The sequence below is a fragment of the Microcebus murinus genome, chromosome 18 (assembly GCF_040939455.1).
Source record: "Microcebus murinus isolate Inina chromosome 18, M.murinus_Inina_mat1.0, whole genome shotgun sequence".
Taxonomy (NCBI): domain Eukaryota; kingdom Metazoa; phylum Chordata; class Mammalia; order Primates; family Cheirogaleidae; genus Microcebus; species Microcebus murinus.
In genome coordinates, this window is record NC_134121.1 from 45,404,182 (window position 1) to 45,427,360 (window position 23,179).

At 37.4% G+C, this 23,179-nt stretch overlaps 1 protein-coding gene and 1 non-coding gene across 10 annotated transcripts in view; one reads left to right on the plus strand and one right to left on the minus strand.

Annotated features, from left to right (window-relative positions):
- Window positions 1–23,179, minus strand: part of GPATCH8 (G-patch domain containing 8) — a 96,369-nt gene that overhangs the window by 7,997 nt on the left and 65,193 nt on the right. For 8 of the 9 annotated variants that reach the window (XM_012786737.2, XM_012786736.2, XM_075994616.1 and 5 more), the window contains 2 exons: window positions 19,461–19,604; window positions 3,006–3,136 (listed from right to left, as the gene is read on the minus strand). In XM_012786737.2, coding sequence (XP_012642191.2) covers window positions 3,006–3,136; window positions 19,461–19,604 — 275 coding nt within the window. The remainder of the gene's footprint in view (window positions 1–3,005; window positions 3,137–19,460; window positions 19,605–23,179) is intronic. The other variant, XM_075994618.1, reaches the window with a different exon arrangement.
- On the plus strand, window positions 20,886–20,992 carry LOC142862245 (U6 spliceosomal RNA). Its single transcript, XR_012913321.1, has one exon. It is a non-coding gene; the product is annotated as a U6 spliceosomal RNA (small nuclear RNA).

Consider the following 23,179-nt stretch of genomic DNA (forward strand, 5'->3'; position numbering starts at 1 on the left):
AATAGAATTGGCTATCTATTTGGATGATGTCCTTGTTGTCTGAATCCTAGCTATTAGCTGTACTCAACTCAGGGACCGAATATATTTGGATAATGTGGTAACCCTTGCTGTCTAAACTCCTGCTATTAGAAGATGGAAACCCAATAGATTTGGATAGCAAGAGATACTTACACTGTGTTATGAAATCTACCTCCTATAGCAAAAAACAAACAAAAACCTAAAACCCCTCAAATTGATTAAAAGGGGGATTCATTTCAATCTTTTGCTTAGTCTTTGCCATGTTACTTCAATAATACTTACTATGGGGCCATGCATTACTCCTAGGACAATGAAATACCTGATGATGAATCAAAACCTTTTTTTCTTCTCCTGAGATTACTTGGTGATCTTTTAACTGTTCATTTATAAAGCAGAACAGAAAGTCATTCCTGAAGAAAAACATGCATTAAAATATGTCCAGAACTAGAAAGTGTCCTGGTGTACGTATTTTAAGGGGTACGGTACCCTTGCTGCATGCCCCAGAGGAATATGTTTACTACATACAGAGTTGCCAAAGAAGGAATTGGAACCAATTTATAGGCAGTTTAACTCAATATTAGCACTCATAGGTTGATTTTGTTTCAAAACTTACACTGTATGTGTTCTCTCCCTTCCTTCTCTTCCAAAACACAAATAAATAAGTAAAAAAGAATCTAAAGACAAAGTGCAAGAACTTGGGAACTCTGACCCCTAATTTGCTGTAAACTTTTAAAAGCCATAATCATGGTTTCTCCTTCTTCTGTAATCAGTTCCTTCTTTTGGTCCTGAATAGCCATTAAAAACAAACAAGGGTTCCTAAGTCTTTTTGATTTTCATCACATACCTCACGAATCCTATAGCATCTTCAAATGCTCAAAGATACGGTCCCTAGAAGTCTGGGGGGGGGGGCGAATTCTACCAAGGCAAACACCAGCCAAAAAATTGATAATCAGAAAAAAACATAAAGGAATATTAAAAAGAACATTGAAAGCAGAAACAAATGACTAGAATTCCGTAGATTTTAGATTATTTGGTACTAACTGTATAGTACTTAAAAGGCAGTTATAACACTTGAATCTGTGTCCCAGTGCTTTTTAGCTATGAAATAGAATACTATGCTTTTCTATATGAGAGGAATGTTGGAAAATGGGAATAGTGGCATGAAATGTAATCTTCAATGTGCTAGGCACTCCTTTAAGCACTTCTGAGGCAATAACTCAGTTAGTTCTCACAACTGTAAGAAGTAAACTATCATTATCCTCATCTTAAAGATAAGGAAACTGAGGCATAGAGTTTAGATATAACCTAAGTCACAGATAGTAAGAAGGATACGGCCTCAAAAGTGTGCATACTTAATCCACATATTATACTCCAAGTCATAGATATGCTTTTAGTTTGAAAGAAGGATCTATTAAAAAATCTTAAGAAACTAGGCCGGGCGTGGTGGCTCATGCCTGTAATCCTAGCACTTTGGGAGGCCGAGGCAGGCGGATTGCTCAAGGTCAGGAGTTTGAAACCAGCCTGAGCGACACCCCGTCTCTACCAAAAATAGAAATAAATTAATTGACCAACTAAAAATATATATACAAAAAATTAGCTGGGCATGGTGGCACATGCCTGTAGTCCCAGCTACTCGGGAGGCTGAGGCAGTAGGATCGCTGAGCCCCGGAGATTGAGGTTGCTGTGAGCCAGGCTGACGCCATGGCACTTACTCTAGCCTGGGCAACAAAGTGAGACTGCCTCAAAAAAAAAAAAAAAAAAAAAAAATCTTAAGAAACTAGAAGACATTAAGCAAAATAAACCAGGAATAGAAAATTAAACACCGCATGTTTTCATTCATATGTGGAAGCTAAAAAAAGTTGATCTCATAGCAGTAAAAAGCAGAACAAAGGATACTAGAGGCTGAAAAGGGTAGGAAGAAAAGGGATAGGGAGAGATTTGTTACAGCTGCAGTTCCCAACCTGAGGCCGCTGACCAAGCCAGCAAAGCTTCACCTGCACCCACAGCTGCTCCCGATCGCTGGCATCACTGCCCAAGCTCCCAAGCCCCTCCCTGCCAGGGAGATGAGCGGTGGCATCAGACCCACATAGGAGCATGAAGCCCATTGCAAACTGCACATGAGAGGGATCTGGGGATCCCCATGAGAATCCAATGCCTGATGATCTGAGGTGGAGCCAGATAGCAGTGACCTCCTACAAGCCTGGTGGGTGGAAAAACTGTCTTCCACGAAACTGGTCCTTGGTGTCAAAAAGGTTGGGGGGACCACTGTGTTAAAGGATACAACATTACAGGTACGTAGGAGGGATTAAGTTCCAGTGTTTTATACCACTGCAGGATGACTGGTTAACAATAATATATAGTTTCAAATAATTAGAAGGAGGACAGTGAAATGTTTCCAACACAAAGAAATGATTAACGTTTGAGATGACAAATATGCTAGTTACCCTGATCTGATCACTGTATGTTATATGTATTGAAACATCACTACGGACCCCATGAATATGTATGATTATTTGTCAATTAAAATATTAATGTTCTGGCCGGGCGCTGTGGCTCACGCCTGTAATCCTAGCTCTTGGGAGGCCGAGGCGGGCGGATTGCTCAAGGTCAGGAGTTCAAAACCAGCCTGAGCAAGAGCGAGACCCCGTCTCTACTATAAACAGAAAGAAATTGATTGGCCAACTGATATATATATATAAAAAAAAAAAATTAGCCGGGCATAGTGGCGCATGCCTGTAGTCCCAGCTACTCGGGAGGCTGAGGCAGAAGGATCACTCAAGCCCAGGAGTTTGAGGTTGCTGTGAGCTAGGCTGACGCCACGGCACTCACTCTAGCCTGGACAACAAAGTGAGACTCTGTCTCAAAAAAAAAAAAAAATATATTAATGTTCATAATTCTTAAATCTAAAATTATGATCTTATATTTATAATTTTAAATTTTATGAATTATAATTTTCTGTAGAACCCTCTGAGAGAAAATATCCTCACCATTCAGCTTGTTTTCTTTGCTCTGCCAACTCATGGAGCCGCCGAAGGGCCTTTTCCTGTTTTTTCTCATCCTTGCGGGATCTTGAAGAGACATTTCGAGCAAACTCTCTCTGCTTGAGATCTTTTAATCTCTGAGTTAACAGAAAAAAAGAAACAGAGGGTAGGTGATTTAGAATAACTTGAGGATCTGAAAGCAAAGCCTTTAGAATATTTACCCTCAACCAATGGTTATAGTACTAGTACAGAATACATTATTATATTCTCTTATGGTGATTGAAAACACAATGGCTGATTACTTTGGCTATAACACTTGGAGCATCTGCATTTCTAATTAAGACAGCATTTAGTTTGCCTTATCAGGCAAAATAAAATGATTTCAAAAGCAACAAGCAAATTTTAGAACACTGGGAGGAAAGAAAAAGGACTATTTAATCATTCACTCTTCCAGGATGCAAAACTAGACAAACAGAACATGAGATAAACTGTAATAACACAAGCCAAGAGAACAGAAAGGGGTTAGGCTAGTACAGAGAATTACCCAGGTATAAAATCTTAGAAAGCAATGTACAGCTTACATGGGGAAGGGTTGAGGGGGGGTGGTATTTGAATTAGAAGTAACAAGTAGAAAGCATACTTTTATTTCACCATAAAAAGGTGTTATTTCTTTTCAGCATGAACAGGTGTTATTTCTTTTCAGCATGAACAGAGGTTTCCTGTAACTACTAAACAAACCTAAGAGAGGTCTTCCAATGCTAGCATGTTCAGAGCTCACCAGTCTGACCACTTTCACTTGGTCAGTCTGTTTTAAATAGTATGTGTAGCTTTTCATTCCTTCATGGCCCTAAGAGGAACATTCAGGGGATGAGGAGGGAGAACAGAGATAAGTCAAAGATTTTATTACTTAAAATCCAGTTAACAGAATGGGTCTTTTATTCTCAGAAGCTACTGTATAATTTTCCTTAAAATAAAAGAAACAACCACCAAAAAAGAACAATGCCATGACACACTGATGACAGAGTCCAGACACATCTATCTGCAATGAAGACAGAACTAAAATTATCTTCAACACATCAGCTAATATAAAAAACAAAAACAAAAGCAAAACATACACATTAGCCTATACTTTTACAACAGCACTGGGGAAAGGAATTTGACCCAATATAAAGTGGACATTGCTTTGTGGAAAGGCATCATGTTCAACAAACAGAGGACTTTTCATACCTAATACTTATGAAATGTGTTTTGAATCTTTTTAAATTGAGAGGGGGAAGGGTAGAAAGACACACACAAATAAAGATATACAGCTAAAGACACTAGTAGAAAAACTCACTCTTGTGATCTGGGCTCCCAAATTAGAAGGATTTGCTTTCAATACATCAGCTGAAAATGTCACATCACAAAGAAAAAAAAGTAAAAAATAAAACAAGAGTAGAAGAGAAAAAAAAATAAAGCAAGCATTACTACACAAGCTCTCTTAGTGAATCTGCAAACTATTATAATGAATAATCAGGGACAAAGCCATCAACTATAAAAGGGCTGGGGAGAAGGGAAGCACCTGTACAACATATATATGTGCACATACACACAGACTGACACAGTAATCCCACCTAGATAAATGACACTATTTATATTTCTTTCAGGAAAAAAATCTTTACAGAACTTTGGAAAAGACCACTATGGTCTAAAAGCTTTTAGTCTTGTTTTCATTTACCTTTATTTTAAGGAAGATCAAGTAATCAAAGCTGGCAAAACTGTTACTGAGCCTGGCTGCCCACAATTAAGATTTTTATAAAACCACTTCAAGATGAAGGATCAACTATTTTAAGTAAATATGAATCCCAATTTCCTCCTTCTGAGGGGAATGGGGCAAAGAGAAAGAGCCCATCAGGCCTATTATATAAATATTTTAGACCACAAAGCTACTCTTTTCTTCCCCAAACATTTAACAGGCTTCCTAGCCAAGATTTAAATAGAACGTATGTTTTTCTCATGTCTGCCATCTTCTCTCTAGCCACCTCATAAGCCTGCAAAATCCTCCCAGGCCTAGTCATTTCCTCCCCTCTTACAAATACTTCATTACTTTTAGGAGGCATTTTTCAAACTACAGGACACTGTCCAAAAGAGCAATCATTTTATCAAAGTCTAGAGTGTCTAGACTGAATCAGAGATTAGGTTTTCTAAACATTCAGCAGTTACTTGGTACATCCTTGAAGTTGAAGGAATAGGACCATGTCCACATCATCCTGAAGACATCCTACCTCAAACTCCTACCACAGGTATATACAATTGGAGGTAGAGATGGAAGAAAATGGGATGACATCAATAAAACAAATCCAAATTGGAGGCTCCCTCTGGCAAACCTATCCTAGTACTCTACAAAGTTTAGCAAACTCCCACATCACCTTTACAAACTTTATAGTGAAGTCTGGGATCTCAAGAGTAGAATTGGGAACTTTAAGAATTTTAATCTTAACCTTATTGACAGTGCTCAGCAAACTCTCCCAAACCTAATATGTACATCTGAGGTTTCTCTTGGATGAGTATATTCTGATGATAAAAAAGGCAAGACACAGGTTTTTGTTTTTGAAGAGATGGGGTCTCACTATGTTGCCCTGGCTGTAGTGCAGTGGCTATTCACAGGCATGATTCCACTACTGATCATCATGGGAGCTCTGACCTGCTGTTTCTGACCTGAGCTGGTTGACCCCTCCTAGGGAAAACCGGTAGTCCCCTGCTCCCAGATGCCATCATACTGATGTCTAATTTAGTGTGGACACGTGAACAGCATGGCACATTACAGCCTACAACCCCTGGGCTCAAGTGATCCTCCAGCTTTGGCCTCTCAAGTAGGTGGGACTATAGGTGCGCACCACCACGCCTGGCCAAGACATGGGTTTTAAGGTTCACATTTTCCTTTACCTAGAATGAAGGCCTAACTCCAAGTCTCTCCTGCCTACTCAAGGTCAAACTAAATTCCCCTCACAAAGTCTCTACTGACCCTTCATAAGACAGGATTGTTCTTTCTGAAATATCCCTAGTAGAACTTTATCATAGCACTCATCTAGCAGCCATCATATTTTGCTCTCTGGCCAGTTATTCCTGTCTTTCAGAAAGGCAGTTTGTATAAAGCTTCAGAGTCAGAAAGACCTTAGTTTGAATCCATTAATTACTAGCTAAGTGATTTCACCTCTCTGACTTCCAGTTCCCTCATTAGAAAAATGGGGCTATCAACAGATTTGCAAGATTAAATATAAAAATAAATAGGAAGCATTTAATAAGTCACAACTTTTCAATACTGCCTCCCTTTTGTTTTGTTTGAGACAAAGTCTTGCTCTGTTGCCTGGGGGTAGAGTGCCGTGGTGTCAGCCTAGCTCACAGCAACCTCAAACTCCTAGGCTCAAGCGATCCTTCTGCTTCAGCCTCTTGAGTAGCTGGGACTACAGGCTCGCACCACCATGACTGGCTAATTTTTTCTATTTTTAGCAGAGATGGAGTCTCGCTCTTGCTCAGGCTGGTCTCAAACTCCTGATCTCAAGCAATCTTCCTGCCTCAGCCTCCCAGAGTGCTAGGATTATAGGTGTAAGCCACTATGCCCAGCCTGCCTCCCCTTTGTATGGGGCAGGTTCTATGGCTTATCTTTATAACCAACTCTGCAGTGCCTGGAATAGTACTAAGTCTATATTTATCCAGTAAATGCTCGATGAATAATTTGGTTTAAACATTAGATTCTTCATTTTTCCCCAAATAATTTTTTCTACCATTTGTAGGAAAAATTGACATTAAATACTCTTAACTCCTCTAGGGACATATTCAAGTTATATAAGAAGGTCTTCTTAACTATCACTCTCAGACAGTAAGGAAGTCTCATAATTACTTAGAGAAACAAAAAGCCTGAAATTTTAAACCCCTTACTTCTGCATAGAATTGGGCCAAATGGCAAGAAAGATACTGACCAGAAACTTCTCAACTTCCTATCTAAAAAGTAATTTTTATAAAGGTACAAGGCCCTAATCAGAGTTTTCCAAAATTGCCTATTTTACTCCAAAAGGCTACCAAGGTCTGGCTCATTTGCCACTGAATGCCCATATGAAATTCTGTGAATTGCACTTTTCTCATAAATTCTAAAGAGGAACACAACTTTAGACAACTTCTTCAGGTGAGAAAAGAGGAGAAACATGCCTGCATACCAAAGGAGAGATAGAACTCACATACGACCAAAACTGGCAGACATGTCATCGATGTCTTGTCAGAGGCTGAGCAAATTCCACACCATACACAAAAATTCAAGTCAGACAGACACCAGACTGGGAAACGGTCTAATCTGAATGGGTTTAGTTAACCATTTAAACTGACTCAAAAGCTCTGACTATGGCCTTATCTCTGAAAATCATAAAGTATGCTTTCTGAAGAGTTACTAATAAAGTATCTTATTAGCTACTGAAGCTTATTAACAAAAATTTGAGGCACATGACACATTTTTAGTTAGGTAATATTTTGGTTCAAGGAAAGGAGACTAAACCTCACTCAAAATGAAAGGATGTGAAAATTCCACTTTCCTGAAAAATCAATAGCATTTTCCCCAAAAAGCATACATTTGTGGCATGGTACCAAACTGAAGGAACATTCCCCACACCCATTCACACAGTGGCGGGATTTCCAATAAACTTTGCAAAAGACCAGTAGAGAGGGAAGACCTTAACAAATGATCCAGTTAAGGATCCACATTAAAGACCACCTCAATGGAATTGATGTTATGGCTCTTTAAAAAAAAAAAAAAAAGCTTAAACAGCATTATGTTGCAGAAAAATGTTTTACTCTGGACACAAACTTCTGCTCTACTAACTCTGAACAGATTAAGCCAAGGTAATGTGAATTGGGTAAATCTGAATATGGGTAATAAATCTGCAGAAAAGGTTCATCCAAACAGCTACCTACTTCTCTTTAAATGCCAACTTCATAAGCTGAAACATTTTGCCTCAGAGAATCTATTAAAAAAAGGGAACTGTGACAATCAGGCTTTGTAGAAGATCATCCTTTAAATGGCCCTCAAGAAATACGGCTTCTTTCTACAGTGGTTAGAACTTTTAAGACAGTTATTGCCCTGTCAATAGTGAGGAGCAGCTGTGTTCCTGCTAAACTATGTTTGAGTTGGGAATGAATGAGACAGATACTTCTGCACACAGTTTTTCCCAACAACAAAAGATAATAAGGGTCTGAGTCTATAAAATCTTTTTTGTGTCTTTTGGTGCTACACCTTTCTATCAATAACAAAATTTGATACTAGGAGTTTATATTTGATTGAGTACAAGGAATAAGTCTGATTATCTTTCTCAAGTATTTAAAATCTATTATCTAAATTTAAATAAAAACCACTGTTTCCATGTTGAAAGGAATTTTAAGCACCAGATAATGGGCAGAATTTAAGGCAGAGTATTTTCTATTGCCATTAAAAATCCTATGCTCTATATTTACTCTGCTCTGAAGAGAAAACCTGATTTTGTCTTTAGAGTCAAAATATTATCCATGGTTTCTTTCTCTCACCAGATAGCAATTCCACTCTTTCAAACATGGATCAAGACTTAGTCTTCCTTTGTAACTAACTCTCCAATGCACACATTGCTATTTATGGCACAAAAGAGATGCTCAATAAATATTTATCAAACTGGTATTGGTTTTAAAATGAGTTGTTTGGAGAAGGAACAAACATATATATACTTTTTTTTGCATTATTTGTTGGTTATGAACAGAGCTGGGAAATAAAGAAGGGATGGTTGTTTGTATCCTGACCTTTATTTCTGGCTAAGGATAACCTGGTCTTCTTCGAACCTCAACCATTCCTTTTCCTCTGTGTCAACAATCTTGTGTACCAAAACCACAGCCTCCTTTCTTCACTGTTTTTTGCCTTCCTTTCATAACAAAAATAATAATGTAGGTCTCCTCTCCCCTCCCAAACTGAAATAATCATGCTATAATTGTTGCTTGGCCAGGTTACCCTGATTCAGTGTTGGACACTTCCGGATAAGACCATCCAGGACATCACCACGTGATGAGGGAGGAAAAAGACTGGTAGAAAATACAGAAAGTCCAGCATTAAACTACCCAGGGAAGGAAGATTATATATGAATGGTTGGGGAAATCCAAGTTACTGGATACTAGATGTAATTCTTTCTTTTAGCATATGCATATCAGTAAGTGATAAAAATTATTTTTTTTCAGTAAGAGAAAACCAAATATTTGTTAACAGAGAAAACTAAATACTAATGCCAACTACAGATATTGAAAAAATGAGAGAAAAATAAATTACAAATTATTTTTGCTGGATAAGAGTAGGACTTCTTATGACAATACTTATGATTAATGCCCAATTGCTTTGTAACATAATGACTATTAATATCATTAGGTAGATATCAATTTAATAAGTCAAAAAATTACCAGGTAATACTTGCTTTGCTATGCTCAAGAATTCAGCAAACAGCCTTGTATGGTATATTCTTTAAAGCACCAGGTATTCCTGCTTCAAGGTATTTATATATATGTATATAGATACACAAATGAATATACATAAACACATATGTATATGTAGTATATATTTTCACAACCACCACCATGAAAATTTAAGCTGGATGAGATTTTAAAAATAACTGAGATATAATTTATATACCCTAAAATTCACTCATTTACATGTCCAATTCAGTAGGTTTTAGTACATTATTAGAATTGTGTAACCATCACCACTAATTTTAGAACATTTTCATCCTACCCCCAAAAGAAACTCCATATCTATAAGCAGTTACTCTTCATTCCCCCTCTGCCTAGCCTCAAGAAATCACTAATCAGGCCGGGCGCGGTGGCTCAAGCCTGTAATCCTAGCTCTCTGGGAGGCCGAGGCGGGTGGATTGCTCGAGGTCAGGAGTTCGAAACCAGCCTGAGCAAGAGCCAGACCCCGTCTCTACTGTAAATAGAAAGAAATTAATTGGCCAACTAATACATATAGGAAAATGAGCCAGGCATGGTGGCGCATGCCTGTAGTCCCAGCTACTTGGGAGGCTGAGGCAGAAGGATTGCTTGAGCCCAGGAGTTTGAGGTTGCTGTGAGCTAGGCTAACGCCACGGCACTCACTCTAGCCTAGGCAACAAAGCGAGACTCTGTCTCAAAAAAAAAAAAAAAAAAAAAAAGAAATCACTAATCTGCTTTCTGTCTCTATATATTCATTTATTCTAGACTTTTTATATGAATGAAATCATACAATATGGAATCTTTTGTGACTCACTTCTTTCACTTCGTATATTATTTCCAAGGTTCATGCATGTCATATATACCAGTAAATCTTTCCTTTTTATTGTTGAATATTATTCCATTGTATGGAATAATACATTTTCTCCATTCATCAGTTGATAGACATTTGGGTTCTTTCCACTTTTAGGCTATGCTGAATAATGCTGCTGTACACATTCTTATACAAGTTTTTGTGTGAACATATGTATGTTTTCATTTTTTTTGGATATGGACTGGTCTTATGGTAACTATTATTTTCCAGAAGGGCTACACTATCTCACTATCTTATTAGTAATATAGGAGGGTTGTAATTTCTCTGTATTCCCCTTAAATACTTATTGTATCTTTTTTATTTTAGCTACCCTAGTGGGTGTAAAATGGTATAATATTGTGGTTTTGTTGATAGAGGTATTTTTTTTTTTTTTTTGAGACAGGGTCTCACTTTGTTGCCCAGGCTAGAGTGAGTGACGTGGCATCAGCCTAGCTCACAGCAACCTCAAACTCCTGGGCTCAAGCAATCCTACTGCCTCAGCCTCCCGAGTAGCTAGGACTACAGGCATGCGCCACCGTGCCCGGCTAATTTTTTCTATATATATTAGTTGGCCAATTAATTTCTTTCTATTTATAGTAGAGACAGGGTCTCTCTCTTGCTCAGGCTGGTTTCGAACTCCTGACCTCGAGCAATCTGCCTGCCTTGGCCTCCCAGAGTGTTAGGATTACAGGCGTGAGCCACTGTGCCTGGCAAGAGGTTTCTTTTTTTTAAGAGACAAAGTCTTGCTCTGTTGCCCAGGCTGGAGTGCAGTAGCATGATCATAATGATCATAGCGTTCTGTAGCCTCACATGCCTGGGCTTAGGGATCCTCTTGCCTCAGCCTGCCAAGTAGCTGGGACTACAGGCTCATACCACCATGGCTGGCTAGTTTTTTTTATATATTGTAAAGAAGAAGTCTCATTATGTTGCTGGGCTGGAAGATAATGAGTTTTAAGTATACTGGTTGAGAATCCCTTATCTGAAATACTTGGGATTAGAAGTGTTTCAGATTTTAGACTTTCAGATTTTGGAATATTTACATTGTCTACTTATTGCTGAGAATCCCAAATCTGAAAATCTAAAATAGTCCAGTGAACATTTCCTTTGAGTGTCATGTTGGTGCTCAAAATCTTTTGAATTGCTTGGAGCATTTTAGATTTTGGATTTTTGGATTTAGGATGCTCAACCTGTATCTATATAGCCCTCCAGATCATATCTGAAGACAAAGATTTACCCTTTGTGTAAAATTTGAAAGAACATAATTTATAAGAGCTGCTTAGGCCCAAAGCAAATGGAACAGCAGAACTCCAGTTTGGAGCTCTCTTTACAGCACTGTCATTCTCAAACTTATTATTATTTAGGTTACTTAAACCTTTCAGAATACAATGGAACACATAGCCTAATCCCAGAATTTCCACCACAGGGCATCACCATGATCAATTTAAGTGTATAGTAGCAGAAAGGTTAAAAGTGCAGAACATGAATAAGGTAGAACCATTTTTATTCGCAATTTGGATTGTATGCCAAGATGAACATCTAGAAAAACATAATAAGAAAATGCCAAGTTAGCCTGCAACATTAACTCCTAAAGAGTCTGTTTAAGGTTACCCATACTCACAAAAGCAGACAGCTCCCCTAAGAAGACATAGATTTTTCCAAAGTTAACTAGGTTGTGATTGTTGGGTATAACAAGTCTACTCCCAACACAAGCAGAGGTGGGTAAGCACTTAAGCTTTAACAGGTGAAAGGGCGGAAAACATTCTCAATTTTTGGAAGACAGGCCAAATGATGCCACATCTCTTGTTAAAGCAGTTCCAAAGAAAATGGCATCCATAGTGGTATAAAGCACCACTGAATCTAACATTTTCACCTATTAAATGTTATTGAATAAAACTGCATGCCCAAGTTCTGAGATGCATCTCTCTCTTCACACTTCTTTTGCTTCTCAGAACATAATCTCTTCAGAAGTGAACTATACTATTTAACGTTTATGCAGCTCTGGATTCATAAGTACTTTATGATTCTCAAACTAATTTTATAGCTTTGCCAATACTTTTTAGTTTTCTAAGGATAAACATTACGTAAATAGTCAAAATACAAGGCCGGGCGCAGTGGCTCACGCCTGTAATCCTAGCACTCTGGGAGGCCCAGGCGGGCGGATTGCTCGAGGCCAGGAGTTTAAAACCAGCCTGAGCAAGAGCGAGACCTCGCCTCTACTATAAATGGAAAGAAATTAATTGGCCAACTAAAAATATATACAAAAAAAACTAGCCGGGCATGGTGGTGCATGCCTGTAGTCCCAGCTATTCTGTCTCAAAAAAAAAAAAAAAAAGTCAAAATACAGAGTACCTATGGAATATCTCCATGGGTATCTGATCTTGGTGGTTTCACTTCATAGAAACGTAATTTTCTTTTTATTTTAGCTGTAGAATTATCTTTTTTCACCTTGCCTTTTTTATATTGAATGTCAAAGCAGCACTGAAAAAGGAACCCAGTCTGCATTTCTTCGAATCTGAATTGGCTTGGTAGAGATCCAATTGGTTTTAATGTGCTTACTGTCCTGATGCTATATATATCAAATATATAGAAGACAAATGTTGTAAAACATCTTGAGAGGCAAAAATCCAATCAGTAAACAGTGAAAATTCAAGTGGAAAGTGACCACTCCAAAATTCAATGAAGTCCTGTGAAGTTGAAACATGATTATTCCTTCCATCACCAAGAAAATTCTCAGAAAATACTTCAATTCAGAACCTTTTTCATTTTTGAATGAGAAAAACTCTAAAATTTCTGTCCCTTGGTAATATACATTACTGAGTACTGAAATAGTCAACTAAGTAATGCTCTCAAAATGCAGTTCAAACAGTTTAAAGTTAACTAAATCATATAGTAATAGATTCTATTCCATACAATTGAGAATAGAGAAGTCACTGATGGCTGCTACAAGCTTCATCTGTTTTAGTTCAGCTATTTAAAGCTTAGGAAACTACTACTTTTATTAACAGCTGAAAGAGACCTTGGTATTAAAGACTTCAGTCTTTTTAGAAAATGTAAAAAGTACAGGAGTTTTCATACTTAGGCTATTTTAGCAGAAAGAAGAGGGAGGCTGAAGTATTCTTTCCTTTGATTAAGATATTGATTCCTTGTACAAGTCAAGGGAATTTCTTAAGCTGCTTTAATAGTACCAGATTTTGATGACTGGATCAGACTACCAGAGATTGAATTTGCAAGGAGGTTGGTCCCAATACTAACAGTAAGAAGGCAGCTTTTCAATGTGCTACTTCCCCAGTGTTAGTCAGAACCCATGGGAACCTGTGTGGAAAGTATGGAAAGGTCTAGGCCTGAGTCATAAACTCAAATGTTTAGAGGCGTTCAGCAGGCATCATAATGAGTCGCCCAGATTGGTGCAAGAGAAAAGATGAAGCAGAGACCACAGCTAGTTGGAGAATAAGCAAAAAGACAGCAAATATTCAGCTCCAGTCGATTATATTGAAATCTAGGCCCAATGTCTTCAGATATTTCAATTTTTCAAAACAAGCCAAATTATGTAAAATCTAATTTTAAAAAATTGGGAACCAATTGAAATAAAGAGGGGAAAAACTAACACCATGAAGGCTAGATATATCTGTCAGACAATTTGTGATCTCTTGCTTATTTACTAGAAGGACCCTTAGTGCCACAAACAGAAGAGGATAAGATTGGAAGAATCCTGAGTAGGTAACAAGGTACCAAGAAAGAAGCCAAAAAAAAAAAATAAATAAAAAAGTGTTAAAATAAGGCACTATTAATGTGCTGTTACAGATTTACTTCTGGGAAAGAGAATATTCTTTGGACTTTGAATTTTAAGCCCCCTGAAAAGCTAAGGAAAATGATATCCACTGTCATATCCACTTGAAGACAAGTTTTTAAAAAAGACATGCAAAATAATTAAAGAGGCAACGAGGTAGGATAAAAAAATCTTTAGTTTCAGAGTTAACAGTAACTTATATTAAGCCAACAAAGGTAGCTGATGATCAGTGCTAATGTTTATTGAGCACTTAGGCACATCAGAACTAATTTATATAAAATGGAATCATATATTGGGTTATCTCTTCAGAAATAGAAAGGCCTACTCTTGGAGATTTCAAAATGCATTAAAATTGATCACCTGAAAACTAGGGTTAAATTACTAAAAAGAGCCAAAATGTCTAATTACCTTTTACAACTTTGAAGATTAAGCTGGGCCGTAATATTTTTGTATTAACAACTCTTAACAAAATCTTAGAAAATTTACAGGGAGAGGCATATAACATTCCCCTCCCCCCCCAAAAAATCACCATGAATGAGTGACCATGTAGCTCCTTTTTGAGAGATCATTTGTGCTTAATAAAAGTAAAGGTATGTTTAGGTTCCTGCCTCTACTAGTTTACCACCAACAGATTATTTCTCTAAAAATTTTAATGGTGAAAATTTGATGGAAGATGTAAACTAGGGATTACTAACACAGGGTTGAAAGTACTTACCTATTATCTCAGATTCATAATAATCCTGTGTGCCTTCCTGGAAGACAAGACAGGGTGTCTTTATGATTTTAGAGAATAAATTTGGTAAAATGGTAGGTCCATTTGTATGGTAAGCTCATGTCCATCAAAGAGGAATGAAAAATTTGCCTTTCCTCCTATTAGGGGTTAACTGTGTTGCACCCGGTCAATTAAAGGTTTCTTAGAAATTCTAAGTGCAAGGAAGAGTTGAAATCTAAAAAATTTTAGTATTATGCTTTTACTGGTTTATATATTCATAACATTCTCTTTTTTTTGAGACAGTCTTGCTTTGTTGCCCAGGCTAGAATGAGTGCCATGGAGTCAGACTAGCTCACAGCAACCTCAAACTCCTGGGCTCAAGCAATCCTACTGCCTCAGCCTCCCAAGTGGCTGGGACTACAGAAATTTTTTCTATATCTATTAGTTGGCCAATGAATTTTCTTTCTATTTATAGTAGAGACGGGGTCTCGCTCTTGCTCAGGTTGGTTTCAAACTCCTGACCTCGAGCAATCTGCCCACCTCAGCCTCCCAGAGTGCTAGGATTACAGGCGTGAGCCACTGCGCCCAGCCCATAACATTCTTTTTAAAGATTTTACCATTTGCAGCATGAAGAAAGGTGAAAAAGCCTACATTTCAACAAAATGAAGAACACTCCACCAAAAACAAAACAAAAAACAAGCTCATGCTACATCTGTTCTTTTTCATTTTTTTCTGAGACAGGGTCTTGCTTTGTTACCTGGGATAGAGTGCAGTGGCATCACCATAGCTCACTGTAACCTCAAACTTCTGGGCTCAAGCCATCCTTCTGCCTCAGCATCCTGAGATCTGGGACTACAGGCATTTATCACCACACCCAGCTAATTTTTCTATTTTTTGTAGAGACTAGGTCTTGCTCCTGTTCGGGCTGGTCTCAAACTCCAGAGCTCAAGCAATCCTCCTGCCTTGGGCTCCCAAAGTGCTAGGATTACAGGTACAAGCCACTGCGCCTCGCCTGTATCTGTTCTTTTTTTTAATAACTAAGATGACCTTTGGATTAAGTGAAGAAATAAACTCACATGCATTCATTAATCAAACCATCTAAAGATATTTCCCAGACCAGGGATCACAGACATACTCTATATTAGTGGATAGGTAGTCCTTGAAGTTCTCTATGAGAAATCCTTAATTTTGTGTTTTTATTTTGATGATAATCTCAAAAAGAGTAATAGTTGAATATTCTGCATAATCTAGATGAGCACTTTATAAATGTTTACAACATAACTGGGGATATAAAATGATAATGATTTGCTTGTACTAAGCAAAAGCGAAACGATACACCACAATATCTTATATATTTAAAAGTTTTTCAGTAGTTCCAATATAACAGGGTTTTCAACCGGTATTTATTTTGTTTGTTTGTTTTGAGACAGGGTCTTGCTCTGTTGCCCGGATTAGAGTACAGCGGCATCATAGCTCACTGCAACCTCAAATCCCTGGGCTCACATGATCTTCCTGCCTCAGCCTCTCAAGTAGCTAGAACTAACCAGAAGTGTGTGCCACCACGCCCAGTTAATTTTTCTCATTTTTTGTACTGCTGGGGTCTTGTTACTGCTCAGACTGGTCTCGAATTCCTGGCCTCAAGTGATCCTCCCACCTTGGTCTCCCAAAGTGCTAGGATTACAGACATGAGCTACCACATCCAACCCTCAACACTATAGATTGCCACTTTTCCTCTCCATTTTGAGGAGCTTTCCTGTACACTGCAGGATGTTTAGCAGAACCTCTGGCCTCTACCCACTAGATGCCAGTAGCATCATCCCCTAGTTGTCACAACCAAAAATGTCTGCTGACATTGCCAAGTGCCCCCTGGGGCACAAAATCTCCCCAGGTTGAAAACCACTGCAATAGAGAAAAGCAGTGAGAGAACTGAGCCAATATAAGGTGTATGGGAGAATAAACATGTCAAACTCAAATGAACCACAGTTGTAACAATTTCTACTACACTCACACTGAGAGCAAAATCATTAAAACATCATATATCACATGAAATTGATGTTGCCAATGTGAATTGCATTAGTTCTGTACTTTTTCTTCACATTTAATTTGTAAATCTGCTTTGCTTTGATAGAATTTTTCCCCTTAAAAAGCAAGTCCTTTTTTCCTTATGTTTGAGGAAGAAAAAAGGAAAGGGAAAGGAAAGGAAGGAAAGAAAGAAAGAAGCAAGTCTTTACATTTCAGTATAGGTACCTTTAAAAAAAAAAGGCAATTCTATACATTATTCAAGTTGTTTTTATCTTTACACTCAAGGTCTTCCTCTGTCATTCAGGCTGGAATACAGTGGCCTGATCATAGCTCACTTTAGCCTCAAACTCCTGGGCTCAAGTGCTACTCCTGCTTTAGCCTTCCAAGTAGCTAGGACTTACAAAGGTACACGACACTGCACTCAGTTAATTAAACAAATTTTTTTATTTTTAGAAATGTATGATTCACCTCGCCTGGCCCATTATTCTGGTTTACTTTTCCTAGTATACTTTTCTTCTAGTTGAGACTTTACTCGAAAGTCCTTTCTAAATGTTCTTTTTGTGACTAAAGTATCTTCTGGGGTCTTTTAATATATCACAGACACTTCTTGTTTTTTTTTTTTTTAAGACAGAGTCTCACTCTGTTGCCCAGGCTAGAGTGCTGTGGCATCAGCCTAGCTCACAGCAACCTCACACTCCTGGGCTCAAGGAATCCTCCTGCCTCAGCCTCTTGAGTAGCTGGGACTACAGGTATGCGCCACCATGCCCGGCTAATTTTTCTATATATATTAGTTGGCCAATTAATTTCTTTCTATTTATAGTAGAGACGGGGTCTCGCTCTTGCTCAGGCTGGTTTCGAACTCCTGACCTCAAGCAATCCTCCTGCCTCGGCCTCCCAGAGTGCTAGGATTACAAGCATGAGCCACTGCGTCCGGCCAACGATGATTCTTTGAAAGAGTAACAATCAATATATCTTGTCCATATATATGATCTCTAAATTTCTCTTCTTTGAATCAGGCAGAGCTTATAATAAATATATTAAAACAATATCCAAAAGTATGTAATAAGTCGAAATGTTGTCTTGAATACAATGCTATCACAGTGGAAGAATCTTAATTGGTTAGGTGTGGTTAAATACAGAAGAGATTGTTGCAAAAAAGTGTAATACCACAACTAGCCTATAAACTCTACCTACCTATTCTAGTATGAGCAAAACTTGGTCAAAGATTGCCTTTTACCTGTGCACTGAAATCTTAGGTTGGTTGGAAGATGAAGGGTAAAAAATAAAATCTTCGTTCAATAGGTCCAGCTTAAGAAATATCATTCCAGCAACGCTCATAAATTTTCCAAGTTTAACAAATACAATTATTATACCCTCCCCAAGACCTAGCAAATAATGTTAAAGTCACCCAAGATCGAATGGCTTGAAATTCTTTAATAAGCCACAACTGTCCTATAGACCAAATGATTCATTTCCCCCTACTAAAATCTCCCAGGGGAATTACTGCCATTTTTCAAATACCAGTAACTAGTTAGGTACAAATTTCTTCTCTAAAACAATAGAAAAAAAAAAAGACTATAAAGAAAATATAATTCATTTCTCAGCTCTTCAACATGCAGCATGAGAGTTTTATGTTGAAGTCAAGACAGCATCTGATTTTATTTTCTTTCTCAAGATTTATCTACCTTCCAAGGTATACTAAATAACAAAATGACTTCCTGATAGGAAATAGTAGCCAATAAACATGAACTCTTCCAAATAGAAGTTGAAAAAGGCCACAGTCTGGGATAGGATACCTCTTCAAAAGTTCTAACATGTTCAGAAAAGGGAAGAAATGGAAATAAAGCTCCCAATGATTCTCAGCTGAATTACCAAATTAAAGTTTAGGAATCACTCAAAATCAAAAACATTATACAAGATTTATAAAACACAATTCTTCATTCTACTTTAACACATTGACTGCCACAGTAGAAAACAAAATTTTTTCCTTGGGGCCATGGTGTTTATTATGAAAACAGAATATAAACTTTGGAAACAAAACGATCCTTTCTAATTTAATGAAAACTTTGTTATTTTTTATTGTTTTCTGTGTTTTTTTGATAAAAAGATATAAAAACTTGAAAATTAGTAATGTAAAAAGTAATGTGAAAACTTGAAAAATAGTTCATAAGGGTAAAGTGTTTTCCTTGACTCATCAGGCTTCAGTGTAATTTAAAGGTAAGCACAAATAGAAAAAAGAAATTTCTTGACTTCTATTCATTTAATCCACGTTTTTAGAATTAAATTGTCAATATTAACTAACAATAAGAACATCAACAAGTAAGATTTTCATGAACCAACTGCAGGGGTTTGCCCAGGTTTTGCTTCATGAGGCCCCAGGCTCAAAACTAGCTTCAGTTAAATACAACTCACATGGCAGTTAATGTGTTAAACAGTGGGGGAAAAGATAGGAGGCGTCTATTATCAAGATTTCTGCCACTGGAAAAAAAATCAAGTATGTCATATGATCTCGGATAAAGATTGGCAGACACAAAAACCAGAGACGCCAAGTTTTTTGGGTATGCTCATAAAATTCAACACTTAACAATAAAGTATCTTTTTCTTTGTTAGGAAGTAACTATTCCTCACCTGCTTGTGTGCATGATCATAGGAGTTGATATGGTTGTCAAATTCCTGATGTTTCTGATATTGCTTATCACAGAGTTCACAGTAAAAGTTGGCTCTGAGGTCTTCTAAGGCTTTGGCAATTGCCTTCTCTTTGTCAACATAATCCTGTAAGAATCACAAAATACAAACAAACAAAAAAATGAACTTAGTAGAATTTTAAGTGAATGTTATTTAAAAAAAAAAAAAGTCTACCTGAGAAGAGAAACAAGAGCTTTTCATAAAATTTAGTGGTACCAACCAAAGCTAGATGAAACACAAATGACAATCTGGTGGAGTAATATGTGTATGGCTATACTAACAGTTGGCTTCAAGTAAATAAATGTTTAGAAGAGTTTAATTTTCCTTCACTTTTGGCAATATGGTAGACTAGATACTCTGGCATCCCCATTTCCTACCTTTGGCTAAAAACCAACCACATTCAATAAAATAATTTTTATTGTATTGCCAGAACCACAGAAAGTAAGAAAATCCCCAAGAGGGGCAACAGGCGAGGAGAAGAGAAAAAAACAAAACCAAACCTCAGCTATGGGCCAGGCCTAATGGCTCACGCCTGTAATCCCAGCACTCCGGGAGGCCAAGGTGGGAGGATCGTTTGTGCTCAGGAGTTCAAGACCAGCTCCTGAGCAAGAGAGAGACCCCGTGTCTCTACTAAAAATAGAAAGAAATTACCTGGACAACTAAAAAATATATAGAAAAAATTAGCCGGGCATGGTGGCATATGCCTGTAGTTCCAGCTACTCGGGAGGCTAAGACAGGATTGCTTAAGCCCAGGAGTTTGAGGTTGCTGTGAACTAGGCTGATACCACAGCACTCTAGCCAGGGCAACAGAGTAAGACTCTGTCTCAAAAAAACAACAATAAAACAAAAAAAACTCAGCTATGATCTAGGTCTGAAACTGAAATCAGAGCTCCAAAGAGAAAGTGCTCTCCTTCAGACATATGGGTGAAACTGGGGCTTAGGCTTTGAGCAAGGTGGAGAGCTAAACCTGAGATCTGTCATTAAACAAAAGAACACGGAAGGAAGTGGGCTGAAGAGATCCTAGGAGCTCTGTGTCTTGGCAGAGGGAACCAAAAATCTTCTCAGAAAGCATCTTCAATTTTGTCCCTAAAAATTTTCCTAGATTAAGTTTAACTAGTAATTACAATTAAGTATCACCACCATACACATAGGAAATAAATCTATCATAAGATTTATCTTCTGAGAGTCGGAAGAAATAAGCAACAAATTTAGGCCCCTAAGATCTCAGATATAGTCTGTTACAGAATATAAAGCAAATATAAATTGTTTAAAGTAGAATTACAACAATGAGCAAGCATAAAACACTATAAAAAATGAGGCAAACTATAGAAAGAATTGAGACTTTTTCAACTTAAAAACATAATTGTAGTGCTTGCTTCGGCAGCACATATACTAAAATTGGAACGATACAGAGAAGATTAGCATGGCCCCTGCGCAAGGATGACATGCAAATTCGTGAAGCGTTCCATAAAAACAAAACAAACAAAACCACATAATTGTAGAAAATAACCCCTCACCCAAATAAAAACCCCTAAAACAGATTAGATACAGCTCAAAAGAGATGTAATAAGGTGATAAAAATGTTCTGGAATCAGATCATAGGAATAGTTGCATAATCTTGTGGAATATACCAAAAACCACTGAATTGTAGATGTTAAAAGGGTGAATTTTATGGTATGTAAATTATATCTCAATTTTTTTTCAAAAACAGATGTAAACTAGAAGACAGATTAAAATAAATTACTTGGCTAGATGCAGTGGCTCACGCCTGTAATCCTAGTATTCTGAGAGGCGGAGGCAGGAGGATTGCTCAAGGTCAGGAGCTCGAAGCCGGCCTGAGCAAGAGTGAGACCTCGTCTCTACTAGAAATAAAAAACGAAATTAATTGGCCAACTAAAAATATATAGAAAAAATTAGCTGAACACGGTGGCACATGCCTGTAGTCCTAGCTACTTGGGAGGCTGAGGCAGAAGAATTGCTTGAGCCCAGGAACTTGAGGTTACTGTGAGCTAGGCTGACGCCATGGTACTCTAGCCCAGGGAAGAGAGTGAGACTCTGTCTCAAAAGAATAAATAAATAAATTACTGAAATTGTAGCACAGAGACAAGGAAACAGATAATAATGAAAATGAGGTTAAGAGTCATGGAGAACAGAATAATACATATACAACTGAAACCCCAGAAACAGAGAATGAAGCATAGATGAAAGTAAAATATTTGAAGATATAAAGGTTGAGGTTTTTCCAAACCAATGAAAGACAAGATTCCACAGACACAGGATGTACAAAGTATACCAAGCAAGCTAAATAAAACAAAATACCTATCTAAACACACTCTGGTGAAATACAAGGGACCAAAGTTAACAAAATCATAAAACTACCCAGAAAAAAAAATATCACCTACAATCAGACTAGCAGCAGATTCAAAAGCAACAACAGAAACTATAGTGGAATAATATCTACAGTGTGCTAAAAGAAAATATTTTTACTTACATACCAAATGAAAATACTTTTCAGAATTGATGAAACGAAGGCATTTCAGATAACAAAGTTGACTACACAGATTCATAAAAAAGAAATTTCTGCTGGACATGGTGTTTCACGCCTGTAATCCCAGTGACTTGGGAGAAATGCTTGAGCCCAGGAGTTTGAGGTTGCTATGAGCTGTGATACCCCACTGCACTCTACCTGTGGCAACAGAGTGAGACTCTGTCTAAAAAAAAGGAAAAAAAGTAAGCTAGGGGTGGTATTCATAGTTCCAGCCACTGGAGAGGCTAAGGCAGGATGATCACTTGAGCCCAAGAGTTCCAAACTGCAGTAAGCTATGATTGTACCACTGCATGCAAGCCTGGGTAGCAGAGTGAGACCCTGTTTCTAAAAAATAAATACATATTTTAAAAATCTTCTAAAGCAGTATTTTTGAAACCGTAGATTGTGACCCACTAGTAGGTCATGGTATCAATTTCATAGATTGTAATAGGCATAAAAAAAGAGAAAAAACAAGAACAGAAAAATAGTTTATTGCACATAATAAGGGTAAATATTGTTTTGCAAAACTTTTGTTTCAGGTAAGTGTATGTGGTTGCAATATTAAACGTGTTTCTTACTATGGACTTGAAAGTCACTGTTTTAAGGATGTACTTTAGGGAAGAGGAAAACTGATTCCAGAAAAAGGTCTGAAATACTAAAAGTAAATGATAAACAATGAAATTAATAAATATATAGGTTGTTAATAATAATATAACAGTAACAAAACTATAACTTCTAGTTTGCAGGACGAAAAAGGGATAAAAGCAAAATGGTAGCTAATATAGCAAATATAATAGGAGAGGTTGTTTGAAGCTGAAAGTGTTCTAGAATCCTACTGGTTGGGATAGAATTAACTGTAGACTTTGTTAAATTAAGCATAACTTATATTAAAATTTCAAGAGTAATCATTAGAAGATCAGAGGTAGTAAAGGAGGAAAGAATAAGAAAACTTCAATTTTATAAAGGTAAGATGAGACCATAAAGACACACAGTTCAGGAAAGTAGAAAGTAAAAAGTTGGTAGAACACATTTATGAGTAATCATAAGAAATATAAATGTACTAAAAAACTGTCAGAAAAACAAAGTCCAACTACATGTTGATTAAAAGAGATATACCCCCAAAACATGATGAATT